At 39.5% G+C, this 17,124-nt stretch overlaps 1 protein-coding gene across 50 annotated transcripts in view; it reads right to left on the reverse strand.

Annotated features, from left to right (window-relative positions):
* The window catches only part of LOC126336387 (uncharacterized), a 258,002-nt gene that overhangs the window by 233,180 nt on the left and 7,698 nt on the right, over positions 1-17,124 (reverse strand). For all 50 annotated transcript variants that reach the window (XM_050000052.1, XM_050000040.1, XM_050000055.1 and 47 more), the window contains exon 3: positions 14,639-14,716. In XM_050000052.1, the coding sequence (XP_049856009.1) occupies positions 14,639-14,716 (78 nt within the window). The remainder of the gene's footprint in view (positions 1-14,638; positions 14,717-17,124) is intronic.

The following is a 17,124-nucleotide window of genomic DNA, read 5'->3' on the forward strand; positions in this document are numbered from 1 at the left end:
CTGTTTGATTAAGTAACGGGCTTTAGCATGATGGCGTTTAAAGGTAATAAGGTTGGCAACAGATGGGTGCTTCTTAAGGTGTTGCAAGGCTCGACGACAATCACGGATTGCAATGGCAATGGCCGTACTCCACCACGGGACTTGCTGGCCATATCTGTGTAGATGTCTTCTCAGTACACAAAAAATTGTAATTTAAGTTATGTTTTATTTTGTAAACGAGGTACAAATTAAGGGAACAAAAGTTAATGTTTTTTGTTATTGTTGTTATCATGCCACTAAGAAGACTGCTCTTCTACACTGCTGAGTAAGAGACAAACCAAAAAGATGACATGAGTGCTATCATACATAAGTGAAGAAAACTTGAAAGAGAGAGAAAAGATGCAGCAACAATTTAACTATGCAGAATTGGTGATGTTATAAAAATGTTTAGTATTCTTTGATTTAGTGGTATTGCAATTACACAGAATACCTGTGGCTGCAAAAAAGCAGAGGTACTTTGCAAAATAGTTTGAGGTTGTAAAGAGAGATGGGCACTGTAGTTTGTTCTATAATGTAATATACTGTATATTATTGGAATGAGTTACATTTTTATTATCTGTATTGCAGCCTGCTATTCTGAATAAATTTCATTTACAGAGAAACAAGTACAGGATTTTGAGTTTGCTTTGAATGTGGAAGTAATTAAGTTTGCACATTGCAGTTGCCTGGGGCAAACTATGATTTTCTTGTCCATATAGCAGCATACTTGTCATCATTTTTCTTGTATTTAAGTAAAAATCAACTTCATGAGATCTGACTGGAAATATATTGTAGAAGTGGTGGTACAACATTCGTATGCAATTATAGTTAACATTGTGCTAGGTGGGTACTTCCTGTTAAACCGAATGTACACATGATTTTCTATACATTTGAGGATATGGTTGCCTATCAGTGTGAGATGCTGAAGATACAACTACATTTCAACTTGAATGCATTTTCTGAAGTTTATGGAGAACACACTGCTTCTCTTTTGAGCCCCACATAGATAAAGAAAGATATTTCTTATGAAACGCATATGAGAAAAGGTCTCAACTTCACTGATCATTTCAGGTTTTTTCTTCAAACTTTTTTATCTTGGATACAGGGCTACTGAATATCAGTGACCTGGCGACCGAATTGTTGATTCCAGTATATCATATTTACAACTTTGTTTGCCTCAGGGACGAAAGCCAATTCAAGTGGTTATCACTGTACAGTTATTAATGACACAATAGCTTACAGTACTCTGCCACACACCAATTCATAGACGAACTGTAAACCCCTTTATAAAAATTTACCTATATTAAGAATATCTTCTCAGTACACATACAGACACATGCTGTGTACTAATGATGTGAGACAACTTTAGAGATAAGCAAACAAATGCTAAATGCAGTCAGTTATTAATGACACAACAGCTTACAGTACTCTGCCATATATGCATTCATAGGCGAACTGCAAACCCTTATTTAAAAATTTACATATATTAACAATACCTTCTCAGTACACATGCTGTGTACTAATGATGTGAAACAACTTTAGAGATAAACAAACAAATGCTAAATGCAGTCATCAGTCCAAAGATTGATTTGCTGAACTTCTCTATGCTAATCTATCATATGAAAGTATTTTCATATCAGTACAATTACTGCTTCTTCTAATACACTGAAGAGCCAAAGAAACTGACACACCTGCCTAATATGGTGTAGGTCCCCTGCAAGCACGCATCAGTGCCACAATACGACATGGCATGGACTCGACTAATGTCTGAAGTAGTGCTGGAGGGCACCGACACCATGAATCCTGCAGGGTTGTCCATAAATCCGTAACAGTATGAGGGGGTGGAGAACAGCATGTTGCAAGGCAACACAGATATGCTCAAAAATGTTCATGTCTGGGAAATTTGGTGGCCAGCAGAAGTGTTTAAACTCAGAAGAGTGTTCCTGGATCCACTCTGTAGCAATTCTGAACGTGTGGGGTGTAGCATTGTCACGCTGAAATTGCCTAAGTCCGTCGAAATTCATAATGGACATGAATGGATGCAGGTGATCAGACAGGATAATTATGTACATGTCACCTGTCAGAGTTGTATCTAGACATATCAGGTCCCATATCACTCCAACTGCACACACCCCATACCATCACAGAGCCTCCACCAGCTTGAACAGTCCCTTGCTGACATGCAGGGTCCATGAATTCACGAGGCTGTCTGCATACCTGTACATGTCCATCCGTTTGATACAATATGAAATGAAACTCGTCCAACCAGGCAACATGTTTACAGTCATCAACAGTCCAATGCTGGTGTTGACAGGCCCACACAAGGCATAAAGTTTTGTGTTGGTCAATCATCAAGGGTACATGAGTGGGCCTTCGGCTATGAAAGCCCATAGCAATGATGTTTCATTGAATGGTCCAGCACTGAAATCTGCAGCAATCTGCCAAAGGGTTGTAGCTCTGTGATGCTGAATGATTCTTTTCAGTCATTGTTGATTCCGTTCTTGTAGGATCTTTTTCCAGCTGCAGCAAATGTCAGACATTTGAAGTTTTACCAGATTCTTGATATTCACGGTACACATGTGAAATGGTCATATGAGAAAGTTCCCACTTCATCACTACCTCAGAGATGCTGTGTTCCATCGCTTATGCGCCAAACATCATATTCAAACTCACTTAAATCTTGATAACCTGCCATTGTAGCAGCAGTAACTGACTCAACTGCACCAGATACTTATTGTCCTATATAGGCATTTCCAACTGCAGTGCCGTATTCTGCCTGTTTACCCATCTCTGTATTTGAATATGCATGCCTGTACCAGTTTCTTTGGCGCTTCTTGTGTCTACTTGAACCTTACTATACTCAAGTCTTAATCCTCCCTTGACAATGTTTACCTCACACAATTTCCCCAGTTATCAGGCCCACTATTTCTTCTTGCAACACGTGTGTCATATCAACTGATCCACTCACGTAGTCAAGTTGTGGAAAAAGCTCTTTTCTCCCTCACCCTATTCAGTATCTCATTGTTCGTCACTGCATCTATCAATCTAATGTAACAAAACATTTGAAAAGCTTCTTTTTGTACTCTTGGTGTAATGTTTATCACCCATATTTCACCATATTTCAGATCTAAAGGGTGTTTCAGGAGAAACAATATATACAGGGTGACCCAAGAGTCCATTAACATTTGGAAATTCAACACTTCACAGAATAATGTGATGCACTTGCTTGAAATGACATGGATTTTAATGAAATAAAAGAAAAAGTGCACAAAATAACCAACAGATAGCACCTCATATGACACAACAACAATAATTACGATAACAATTGATTTTTAGCAAACTTGATGTTCTTTATAACAAATGCTAAACATGTCAACCATAATTCATCAACAATACCTAAAGTTGAGGGACAATGTCGTGAACATCAATGTACAGCATACCGGTAGGTAATGTGAGCAAGTGCCGTTAGATGTTCTCTTTTAGTATCCCTAATGAGGTTGGACAATCAAGGTAGACTTGCCACTCCAGGTAACACCGAAGTCAATAATCACACTGTTTGAAGTGTGGCGCTTGGGGACACCACACATGATGGAAGTGTCAACTCGGCACACTATCCACACTAAATAATGTGCACAACAGATCCATCGCACGTAGAGGAATATGGGGTGGAGTGCCATCCTGCATGAAAGTCATACTTTCCAGCAGGTTAGGGATGATGCGATTCTGGAACACTGTGGCATACCTCACACCTATCACGCTGACAGATTGAAAAGGAGCACACCACATTTCCTACACGAAAAAGAGTCCAACCACGATCAATTGGTACATCTACATCACACCATGACTTTCTCATCATGTAATAGGATTTCCAACTGGCTCTAGGATTTTTGGTAACCCAAATTCTGCAGTTGTGGTTGTTGACAGACCCTTGGAATGTGAAATGGGCTTCGTCAGCCCACAACCCGTTAAGAAAATCAATCATAATCTTCCCCCAGCTCTTGAAGCAACACACTACAAATGCTCTCTGCATCTTACTCCCTCTTTCACTACATCTCATTTCACATGTGATTCTCACGCAGTGTCACTGACTTGTTGCTCTCCAGCAGCATATGTTGGCCAGTTTTTGCACTTGCTTTTGGTTTCAATAAAACTCCATGTCATTTCAGTTTTGTGTCCTATGTCTTAACCCTGTTTACATTATTACATGCATTAGTGCATTTTCAAGACTTTTGGGTCACACTGTATATTTGATAGTGGTAGTATAAGCTAATTCAAATGGAACCTTCAACATAATGTATGTCCAATGTTTATTGGTAGGAGAGGTACAGCTGTTAGAATATAACCTTTACAAATACTCTCAGAATGTGTTGTGTTGTTGTTGTTGTTGTTGTCTTCAGTCCAGAGATTGGTTTGATGCAGCTCTCCATGCTACTCTACCCCGTTCAAGCTTCTTCATCTCCCAGTACTTACTGCAACCTACATTCTTCTGAATCTGTTTAATGTATTCATCTCTTGGTCTACCTCTATGATTTTTACCCTCCACGCTGCCCTCCAATACTAAATTGGTGATGCCTTGATGGCTCAAAATACCCCCTATCAACCGATCCCTTCTTCTAGTAAAGTTGCACCACAAATTTCTCTTCTCTCCAGTTCTATTCATTTAAGCATCTCATTTCCTAATTTAATTCCTGCAGCATCACACGATTTAATTCGACTACAGTCCTTTATTCTTTGTTTTTGTTTATGTTAATCTTATATCCTCCTTTCAAGACACTGGCCATTCCGTACAGGTGCTCTTCCAGGTCCTTTGCTGTCTCTGACAGAATTACAATGTCATCAGCGAACCACAAAGTTTTTATTTCTTCTCCATGGATTTTAATTCCTACTCCTAATTTTTCTTTTGTTTCCTTTACTGCTTGCTCAATATACAGATTGAATAACATTGGGGATAGGTTACAACCCTGCCTCACTCCCTTCCCGACTACTGCTTCTTTTTCATGCCCCTTCACTCTTATAAGTGCCATCTAGTTTCTGTACAAGTTGTAAATAGCCTTTCGCTCCCTGTATTTTACCCCCACCACCTTTAGAATTTGAAGGAGAGTATTCCAGTCAACATTGTCAAAAGCTTTCTCTAAGTCTACAAATGCTAGAAACGTAGGTTTGCCTTTCCTAAATCTTTCTTCTAAGATAAGTCGTAAGGTTAGTATTGCCTCAACATTTCTACGGAATCCAAACTGATCTTCCCCGAGGTCAGCTACTACCAGTTTTTCCATTCATCTGTAAAAAATTTGTGTTAGTATTTTGCAGCCATGGCTTATTAAACTGATAGTTCCGTAATTTTCACATCTATGAACACGTGCTTTCTTTGGGATTGGAATTATTATAGTCTTCTTGAAGTCTGAGGGTATTTCGCCTGTCTCATACATCTTGCTCAACAGATGGTAGAGTTTTGTGAGGACTGGCTCTCCCAAGGCTGTTAAAGTGCACGTCATTGATGTTGGCGGCCGAGTTTAGAATTGTTCTGCGCATCTGACGTCACAAAACACAGTCAGCCTGAACAGAGAACAACGTTGCCAGGTCTCGACTGCAGTGCAGAGCATGGACGAGTGTCTTCAGTTTTAGAAACGTTCAGTCATAAATAAAGTAATAGAACAATAGCAATGTCCTGATAGCAGGCTTTCTTTTAAAGAAAGTTTGGAAAAAGCATTCTTTATAGCAATTGCTTCATATTCTATTAATTAATTAAACCAAACATGCAATAAAACTCCTAATTCAGGCGATAGCAAGGAAAGGTGTTTGTATCAATTTCACGAACCGCTTTTTCACAATAAAGAACAGCAGTAATTGTTTATTTCCTACTGTACTTCAACGAAGCACGAGTAATTCATAGTCATACCAACAGTGTTTGTCAGTATTTTGCGTGACATGTTAGACTCCTCATGGCGTTATGCAGTGAGGTGAGCTGCGTTAGCATAACGGTTAAGGTGTTGGGCTTCTACGCGAAAGGTTATGAGTTCAAACCTTGTGCGGTGCTTAATATTTTCATTATTTAAAAACTATATCGAAGTGCCTTACTTCGCAAATTATATTCTTTTGAATGGAATTTATTGAAATTTCTAGTTCTTTGTCCCTTCATTAACCCATTCGCTTCTGCAGACACGTGCTCCCCGCATTCTGTGCTGTGCGCTATTTTGTCATCACTGCACTACTCGCCTGTGCAGACACATGGTGGTCCCACTGCTTTGACACACTGATCATTTGATTTCACACAAACTATTTGGCCCAAAAATTTGATTTTTACACGTCTTCTTGACTGATACCTTCCCCCGATAAATGACTTAATTTTGATTCAATGTTTAACGCAGTTATTATGCAGCATTAAATGTAGTAAACCATCTCACGAAATTTTGAAGAGTTTGCAGAGTCCATAGTGTATACTTTCCGTATGGTCGATTTTAGTTGCCAAAATGTTGAGAATGAAATGTGGACAAGATACCTATATTTCATATAAACTTAACTGTATAACAATATCTCATTTAAGTACCACATAGGTGTCGTTTGTAATATTGAGAAATATTTCGTCTTTCGTGACTGTAATAAAAGTTTTATTTACACCGAACACGTTTGGCTTTATTTTAAAGCACTTGAATCAATGAAAGGTATGGCACATACACAATAGTACTAATGTTCTCTTTCTTGTTTTTGTTCCACAGTCGCAGTTTTACCAATGGTACTGAAATATATTCCTCTTCTGCAACGGTAATAAACGACTTATTTAGACCAGACGCATTTCTCTCTTTTGAAGCATCTTTGGTGGACGGTATTTTGTCTCCTCCATTGCCAAGTCACCTTTCGTAGTTTTGTGGTGCGGTAACACAATATTCAACGTTTGTGTTGGCTGATCAGTGTTTTAGCAAATAAATGATGTTAGTGTGTGCCACACACAAAAATTTTATTAGACATAGCTCAGAGCACTTCACTGATATACGGTATATTCAAGTCCTAATGTTTTTGTAAGTCCACAGTTTTGTTTAATGTATTTTATCTACTTCCTTTTGACTGATTGAAGTGCTTTAAAATAAAGTCAAACATGCTCAGTGTAAATAAAACTTTTGTTACAGTCACGAAAGACGGAATATTTCTCAATATTACATACGACACCTATGTGGTACTTAAATGAGATATTGTTATACAGTAAATTTTATATGAAATTTAGATATCTTGTCCACATTTCATTCTCAACATTGTGGCAACTAAAATCAACCATACGGAACGTGTACTCTATGGACTTTTACCTCTGCAAACTCTTCAAAATTTCGTGCAATGCTTTACTATATTTAATGCTGCATAATAACTGCGTTGAACATCGAAACAAAATTAAGTCATTTATGGGGGGAAGGTATCAGTCAAGAAGATGTGTAAAAATCTAATTTTTGGGCCAAATAGTTTTTGTGAAATCGAATGATCAGTGTGTCAAAGCAGTGGGACCACCATGTGTCTGCACAGGCAAGCAGTGCAGTGACAAAATAGCGCACAGCGCGGAATGCAGGGAGCACGTCTTTGTAGCAGCGAAAGGGTTAATGCGGCCATGGTGGCTATACTTCATGAACTGCGCGCTCCCCCTTAAACGTAGACTTGCGAACTATGCTATACTATGGCACTGCTTCTATTGGCGCGTGCGTCGTGTGCAACTTGCAACGCAGCAATCTCCCGCATCTGGGCGGGCATGCGCGAGCCGCCAAAATAAAAGAATTGAACTATAGTAGCTCTAATGGAATGATGTCTACTCCCGGGGCCTGGTTTCGACTTAGGTCTTTCAGTGCTCTGTCAAACTCTTCACACAGTATCATATCTCACGCAGTATCATCTACATTCTCTTCCATTTCTATAATATTGTCCTCAAGAATATCGCCCTTGTATAGACCTTCTATATACTCCTTCCACCTTTCTGCTTCCCCTTCTTTGCTTAGAACTGGGTTTCCATCTGAGCACTTGATATTCATGCAAGTGGTTCTCTTTTCTCCAAAGGTCTCTTTAATTTTCCTATAGGCTGTATCTATCTTACCCCTAGTGATATGGGCCTCTACATCCTTACATTTGTCCTCTAGCCATCCCAGCTTAGTCATTTTGCGCTTCATGTCGATCTCATTTTTGAGACGTTTGTATTCCTTTTTGCGTGCTTCATTTACTGCATTTTTATATTTTCTCCTTTCATCAATTACATTCAGTACCTCTTCCGTTACCCAAGGATTTCTATTAGCCCTCATCTTTTTACTACTTGATCCTCTGCTACCTTCACTATTTCATCTCTCAAAGCTACCCATTCTTCTTCTACTGTATTTCTTTCCGCCATTCTTGTCAATTGTTCCCTAATGCTCTCCCTGAAGCTCTCTACAATCTCTGGTTCTTTCGGCTTATCCAGGTCCCATCTCCTCAAATTCTCACCTTTTTGCAGTTTCTTCTGTTTTAATCTACAGTTCATAACCAATAGATTGTGGTCAGAGTCCACATCTGCCCCTGGAAATGTCTTACAATTTAAAACCTGGTTCCTAAATCTCTGTCTTACCAAATCTATCTGAGACCTTCCAGTATCTCCAGGCTTCTTCCATGTATACAACATCCTTTTCTTATTCTTGAACCAAGTGTTAACTATGATTAAGTTATGCTCTGTGCAAAATTCTACCAGACCGCTTCCTGTTTGATTCCTTCCTCTCATTCCATATTCACCTACTACGTTTCCTTGTCTTCCTTTTCCTACTATCGAGTTCCAGTCACCCATGACTATTAAATTTTCGTCTCCCTTCACTATATGAATAATTTCTTTTATCTCATCATACATTTCATCAATTTCTTCGTCATCCGCGAAGCTAGTTGGCATACAAACTTGTACTGCTGTGGTAAGCGTGGGCTTCATATCTATCTTGGCCACAATAGTGCGTGCACTATGCTGTTTGTAGTAGTTTACCTGCATTCCTATTTTCCTATCAATTATTAAACCTACTCCTGTATTAACCCTATTTGATTTTGTATTTATAACCCTGTATTCACCTGACCAGAAGCCTTGTTCCTCTTGCCACCGAACTTCACTAATTCCCACTATATCTAACTTTAACCAATCCATTTCCCTATTTAAATTTTCTAACCTACCTGCCCGATTAAGGGATCTGACATTCCACACTCCGCTCCGTAGAACGCCAGTTTTCTTTCTCCTGATAACAACGTCCTCCTGAGTAGTCCCCGTCCAGAGATCCGAATGGGGGACTATTTTACCTCCGAAATATTTTACCCAAGGGGACGTCATCGTCATTTAACCATACAGTCAAGTTGCATGCCCTAGCGAAAAGTTACGGCTGTAGTTTCTCCTTGCTTTCAGCCGTTCACAGTACTAGCACAGCAAGGCTGTTTTGGTTAGTGTCACAAGGCCACATCAGTCAATCATCCAGACTGTTGCCCCTGCAACTACTAAAAAGGCTACTGCCCCTCTTCAGGAACCACACTTTTGTCTGGCCTCTCAACAGATACCCCCCCGTTGTGGTTGCACCTACGGTACAGCTATCTGTATCGCTAAGGCACGCAAGCCTCCCCACCAGTCCATGGTTCACGGGAGGGGGGTGGGGGGGGGGGGGGGCGACAAATGTGTTAAGTAAAGATAAATGATTTTTCATAATCCAAATGATCAATTTATATCTTGTGTTTAATTTTTCTTTCCAGACTTGACCTTTCAATCATCTCCACAGGCAAAATTCTAAATGGGTGACGACGGGGGACCTTGGCGGTAAAGATATGTGACAACTTTGCTGATCCATCTTCTTATAACTGGAATGCGCAGGGGCCCTGACATGCTGGAACAATATCCCATCCTTGTAGTCAAAGGAAACCCTTTTAATAATACTGGAGGCTCATTTTCAAGAAAACCTACATAAAGGAGATCTGCAGGACAATGTAGTAACACAGCAGATTTAATCAACTGACTATTTATCATGTGTCAACACACATTTACAGAAAAGGATTCCTCAAAATATGTCTCCACATAGAATGTAGGTTTTCAGCGGACCACCGATACGTGTTACAAGTCTCATACCATCATATGCAAAAGTTGCTTCAGCAGTAAACAGTATTGGTGGGATTATTTAGCAATTTGCAATTAGCCAACAATAAAATTCCAATTGTGTATGTTGATGTGTCTGTGTGAGTTGCATTTGTTGAAGTTTGTGTGTGTGTATGCTGTCTAATTCTGATGAAGCTTTGTTTGATGGTCTTCGTGTGCCTATCTGTGATTCAGTATCCCCGCTATATGGTAATATAATGTGCCTAAATGCCACTTTGATGACTTTGGTGTCCCTAACCTGCCCCACTTATCCAACGAGGAAAAGGAGACCTAAAATTTAATGTGGAATCCGAATCATGTTGTTTCTGGCGACTCTTCACATCGTTGACAAGGTGAACACTAGGAAAAAGTGAAGGCATAAAAGTATCCAGGCACACACCACGAGGCTTTACCACAAGATCACCAGGCACCAGAAATGTACAAATAGTTAAATTATAGGATTTGATGACTGAGTTTGTGAGTATCAAAATATTTGACCTACACGGCCACATCTTCTGACTGCATAGACTTAGAAGCTTAAATATCTTACACCACCAAAGAACAATAAGATCTTAGTATTTCAACTTGATACCTCCACCCATTCCTGACAAAAAGGAGTCTCAACAGAGAGACAACAAATGGAAAAAATCAGATAATTAGAAATTAAGAATTTTAATTTTTTTGATTCGCTTCTACTGTGAAACCTTACATCTTGTCAAATTTCATGACTAGATCAACAGGAAGTAAGTTTACAAGTCTCAGAATATGCCACATCTGCTGATCGCACCGACTTAGATGCTTAAATTTATCACAATGCCAAGAAACTGTAGACCTTTGACATAAATTTCAACTTGATATCTATACCCGTTCCTGAAATAAAGGGGTCTTAATAGATGGATGGACTGTCAGATGAACAACAAACAGCAAAAGAGTGATATAATTATAAATTAGCAATTTTCTAACTTTTTCTTTTACTTGTTTTGGGAAACCTTGCTTCTAGCCAACTTTATGATTCAATGTCTAAAGAATGATGAGTGATGTTAATCATTAATGAAAACCACCTCAGCTGTATTTTTACACATAAACTGTGTTATCCCTGGTTTTGTTTCTTTGATCATCTTCAGGTTGCAAAATTGTGCTGAAGTCAGTTCTCATATGTATGTCTTGCTTTTAGCACAACTCGGCAGAATGAAAGTGTTCATAGAAACAAAATCAGACATAACAAAATAAATGTGTAAAAGTAAAGCTGAGATGATTTTCATTAATCAGCTGTTGGTTCAAAACGATCAATACTTCCAGAATGAGATATTCACTCTGCACCGGAGTGTGGCTAAGCCATGTACCCGCAGTATCCTTTCTTTCAGGAGTGCTAGTTCTGCAAGGTTCGCAGGAGAGTTTCTGTACAGTTTGGAAGGTAGGAGACAAGATACTGGCAGAAGCAAAGCTGTGAGGACCGGGCGTGAGTCGTGCTTCGGTAGCTCAGATCAGTTGTAGAATTTTGGAACACGTATTATGTTCGAGTATAATGTATTTTCTGGAGACTAGAAATCTACTCTGTAGGAATCAGCATGGGTTTCGAAAAAGACAGTCGTGTGAAACCCAGCTCGCGCTATTCGACCACGAGACTCAGAGGGCCTTAGACATGGGTTCACAGGTAGATGCCATGTTTCTTGACTTCCGCAAGGCGTTTGACACAGTTCCCCACAGTCGTTTAATGAACAAAGTAAGAGTATACAGACTATCAGATCAATTGTGTGATTGGATTGAGGAGTTCCTAGATAACAGAACGCAGCATGTCATTCTCAATGGAGAGAAGTCTTCCGAAGTAAGAGTGATTTCAGATGTGCCGCAGGGGAGTGTCATAGGACCGTTGCTATTCACAATATACATAAATGACCTGGTGGATGACATCGGAAGTTCACTGAGGCTTTTTGCAGATGATGCTGTGGTGTATCGAGAGGTTGCAACAATGGAAAATTGTACTGAAATGCAGGAGGATCTGCAGCGAATTGGCGCATGGTGCAGGGAATGGCAATTGAATCTCAATGTAGACAAGTGTAATGTGCTGCAAATACATAGAAAGATAGGTCCCTTATCATTTAGCTACAAAATAGCAGGTCAGCAACTGGAAGCAGTAAATTCCATAAATTATCTGGGAGTACGCATTAGGAATAATTTAAAATGGAATGATCATATAAAGTTGATCGTCGGTAAAGCAGTTGCCAGACTGAGATTCACTGGAAGAATCTTAAGGAAATGCAATCGGACAACAAAGGAAGTAGGTTACAGTACGCTTGTTCGGCCACTGCTTGAATACTGCGCAGCAGTGTGGGATCCGCACCAGATAGGGTTGATAGAAGAGAGAGAGAATATCCAACGGAGAGCAGCGCGCTTCGTTACAGGATCATTTAGTAATCGCGAAAGCGTTACGGAGATGATAGATAAACTCCAGTGGAAGACTCTGCAGGAGAGACGCTCAGTAGCTCGGTACGGGCTTTTGTTAAAGTTCCGAGAACATACCTTCACCGAAGAGTCAAGCAGTATATTGCTCCCTCCTAAGTATATCTCGCGAAGAGACCACGAGGATAAAATCAGAGAGATTAGAGCCCACACAGAATCATACCGACAATCCTTCTTTCCATGTACAATACGAGACTGGAATAGAAGGGAGAACCGATAGAGGTACTCAGGGTACCCTCCGCCACACACCGTCAGGTGGCTTGTGGAGTATGGATGTAGATGTAGATGTAGAGCACTTGCCCACGAAAGGCAAAAGTCCCGAGTTCGAGTCTCGGTCGGGCACACAGTTTTAATCTGCCAGGAAGTTTCACGATCAATATTATTTGAAGAATGAGTTGACCAGTATCCAAATATGTGACATAAATGGTCGTATCTTTTGACTGCATTGACTTAAAAGCTTAAATTTTTCACACTGCCAAGGGACTGTAGACTTTAGTAGATAACAAAAATTTTAACTTGATAGCTATACCTGTTCCTGAAATAAAGGGATCGTGATAGACGGACAGACCGTCAGATGGACAACAAATGAAAAAAAAGTGATAACAATTATAAATTAACAATTTTCTAACTTTTCCCTTTACTTATATTGTGAAACTTGGCTTCTGTCAATTGCACAATTCTAGGACAAAAGGATGATGAGTGAGATTAACAGTTAATGAAAACCGCCTCGGATGTATTTTTACATATTTATTGTCGTACAATTGGTTTCATTTCTTTTAACACCTTCAGGTTGAAAAGTTGTGCTGAAGTAAGGACATGGATGGTCTAGTTGTCACATGTACATCTTGACTTTAGCACAACTTGGCAGGCTGGAGATGTTCAAAGGAATGAAACCAGCCGTAACATACTAAATGTATAAAAATACAGCTAAAGTGGTTTTCATTTATCAGCTGTGGTCTAAACATTATCAAGATTATTTGATGAGTCAGTTTGCGAGTATCAAAATACATGACAAACAGTCATGTCTCATGTCTTTTGACTGCACTGGCCTAGAAGAAATTTTTTCACACTTCCAAGGGACCGGTGACCTACATTTCATACATTTCAACTTGATGCCTCTACCCATTCCTGAGACAAGGGAGTCTCCACACTTGGACAAACAGGAAGACAACCAAATGGGGAACAAAGTGATCCCACCTCAGTTCATTTATGTTTTTTGATTCCTATAACTCCCAGTCTAGTTTCTGTACAAGTTGCAGATAAACTTTGGTCCTTGTATTTTAGCAGAATTATATTATACTGAGCCAGAGTTGCTGGTCATCAATTGCCTTCAGAAAGCAAAATATTTAGCACTAACAAGTAGGTCTCTGTCAACACAAAGCCTAATCATCTGCCCTTCCTCTTTAACCTTCCCCAATCTGTCCCTCTCTCCTTCCTAAAAGCAGAACTAGTAGTTCCAAAAGCTGCGTGTATTTGCTTTTATTGTATCTAATGGTAGTATTCAAGTTAGCCCTCTCATTGTGGGGCCTGAATGACCTGCACCTCCTTTTTAACCTTGCCCAATCCATCCCTTTCTCCTCCCCAAGTAAGGAACTAACAGTTCTGAAAGCTAGGAGGGTGTGTATACTTTCTTTATAACTAATAGCAGTACTCTTTTTATTATATCTAACAGCAGCACTAAATATTATGCCTCCTAAAAAGGAAATACTCACCCGCAACTCAGTCTTGTTTTTATTTTTATTCTTTCAGGTGAATTTTCCTTTTAATATTACTAGTTTAAACATTCAAACACCTGCCTAATAATCTGTCCTGTTTCATACTTCTACTTTTTATTGTTATTTCACCACATTACTGAATACATACTTTTATGTATAGTTGACAACAATATGCAGATCCCATTACTGATACTTGTGTTCATATTGCCCCTATTTTAGAGACCATTAATTTTCTTCCTTTCCTAGCATACTTTTGTTGTTCACAGCACACAAACATTGGTTCGCTTGAGGTTTTTATGTCAGTAATTCCACTAACATGCAGAATAGTAACAGTAAGCACATAGAAATGAGAACCTACCTTTCAGAAGACGACTGATCTAAAATTGATGAAGACTGTGATCTCACAGAGTTTACCTGGCTGCTGCGTCCTTTGTTCCTGAAAAGGATAAAACAGATGCTAAATAAATATATTAACACAAGAAGTACATATCAGTGAGTAGGGAATGTGGTTTAGGCATTGCCCTAACATTCAGGAGAGGTGTGATCCAAATTCTGCTTCCCCCCTCCCCCCCCCCCCCCCCCCTCGCCAGTCAATTAACGTGAATGTCAACATCATGTCTCCTTTAAAAAGAACATGGCCAATTTCCTCCCCATCTTTGTTCAATTTGAGCTCGTACTACATTTTTATTGATTCTCTCACTGGTGGATGTTAAACCCTAATGTCAAAGCCTTTCCTTCAGAGTTTGTGCTGACAACATAAAGAAAACAGTAAATTAACAAAAATGTACTACATTATTAACACAAAAGGTCTAGTTTCAAGTATTTTCAACACTGTGTTCTGATCATTCAATCCCTGTATTATATATAACATTGATACCTAATGGCTAAATGTAATTACTAAGCAAATGACCATTTCCAAATTTTGACAAAAGGCCTAATGGAAGGGTCATCCTTTCCCACCTTAGTACCTTCAGTCAATGGAGTGAAAGCCTGATACTACATTAATTACAGCACTATCCTTTTACTTATTTTGTTGCAGCCATTAAACAGGACACGAAGTCTTGCAGTAAGTATGCTAAACATCCATTTTCTCCATCCAAATGTTAATCATCTACGCGCACAGATGAAATGGTTAAATCACTTTACAAATTGTGTTGTAAGATTCTAAGCAAAGTAATCATAACATCAAAAAGGAAAAAAGTTCCAACTATTTGGAACAAAGCAAAAAATGAGGAAAGGAAAAACGAAAAGAATTAAGCAAATGAATAGGTTTCTGTACATGAAAATAAATAACTGATCAAAATCAGATCAAAAATTGCTTACACTTTTAGTAACTTCTGCTGTTAGCAGCAGGAAACCCAAGTATAAACAGTTCCTTAGTATACACAGCACAGTTTCGAGGAAAATTATGATTTGGCTCTCAACAGAGATTGGCAACAGGAGGACCTTACTTACCTTGACAGATGATGCAGTACAATTAATAAATCAAGAACTACTATCTCGGGAAAAATTTTGTGACTTGGCTGACTAGGACTACATGTTAACTACGATACCCCTCCGACAAAAGTTATAATATTATGGCATAATCCAGGATTGAATAAGAATAATGTGGAAAGGAATAGATTACCACTTATCACATAGAGGAAGCACTGAGTTGCATACACGCATAAAGATAAAGAATGCTAGAAACAGTTCAGGTTTCAAATTCCTTCTTCAGAGGTATAAAACTTACACATTCCAGCACAATAGAAGGCATAAATAGTACTGGAGTAGAGGCAGGGAAGGGGATGGGCACATGCTTTTGATGATGCCAATATACCTACATAGTCCACTTCTCTTTCATACTCCTCCCCTCCCCCCCCTCTCATCCCACCGGCACAGCCTACCAGTGCAGCATCTAGCAGATCTATCCTGTGCCCAATCCATCCCTGCATGCTCCCACAGGCAGCACTACTATCTTTCCCCCATCCCTACTCTGCTATCCCTATACCTCCTTCTTCCTGCCCACTGCCTCCACCTTACCAGCTGTACCCACCTCCACTAGATTACTTCTCACAAAAGATGCAGCCGCAGTCAGATCTTAGCGCCCACGAACAATGGCAATGTATGGGTGAGTTATTCTGTGAACATGTGTGTGATTTCTAATTGTGGAGAACAACACTGTCTGAAAACTGAAATATTTCTAGCATTCTTTGTCTTTGTTCCTGTCTGCAGCCAATTCCTCCTCCATGTGGTGAGCAGCAATCTATCCTTTCCATACATTGTCAAATGGGTTAATGGTTTAATAACTATAATGGAAATTCTTGCATGAAAAATTATGTAATAAATGGGAAAGACAACCACTTACCTATAGAAAACAGGTGTGAGACACACAGAAACACATAACAGAAAACGTTTAACAATATTTTTCAAGCTCTTGCTCTTTTTCCAGTAAAAATACACAAATTCCCACAAACACACAGACACTCAAAATACATGTTCACAGTAATGGCGCATTTGACTATTATGCATCGATTATTTAAGGCAGCTGCCTGTGTACATGGAGATGGGGAGGGGGTAGGGAAAGATGCACAAGGCAAGCTGAGGGTAGCATGGTAGTGCGAGGCAGGTCTTTCACCAAATGACTCAGCAGATACACGAGTCACAAGAAGTTTAGATGATATAGCATACAAAGCATAGAGAGATGGGGAGAGGGAAAGAAGGAAAGGAATGGAAGGTGGAGATGACGTGAGAGATGGAAGGGAGAGAGTAAAAGAAAGATGGAGAAAAGGATGAGATGGAGATAGAGTGTGTCTGTGTGCCTGCAAGAGGGATTGGTGGGAGAAGGCTATACATGATCGAGAT

The sequence above is a fragment of the Schistocerca gregaria genome, chromosome 2, assembly GCF_023897955.1.
Source record: "Schistocerca gregaria isolate iqSchGreg1 chromosome 2, iqSchGreg1.2, whole genome shotgun sequence".
Classification (NCBI taxonomy): Eukaryota; Metazoa; Arthropoda; class Insecta; order Orthoptera; family Acrididae; genus Schistocerca; species Schistocerca gregaria.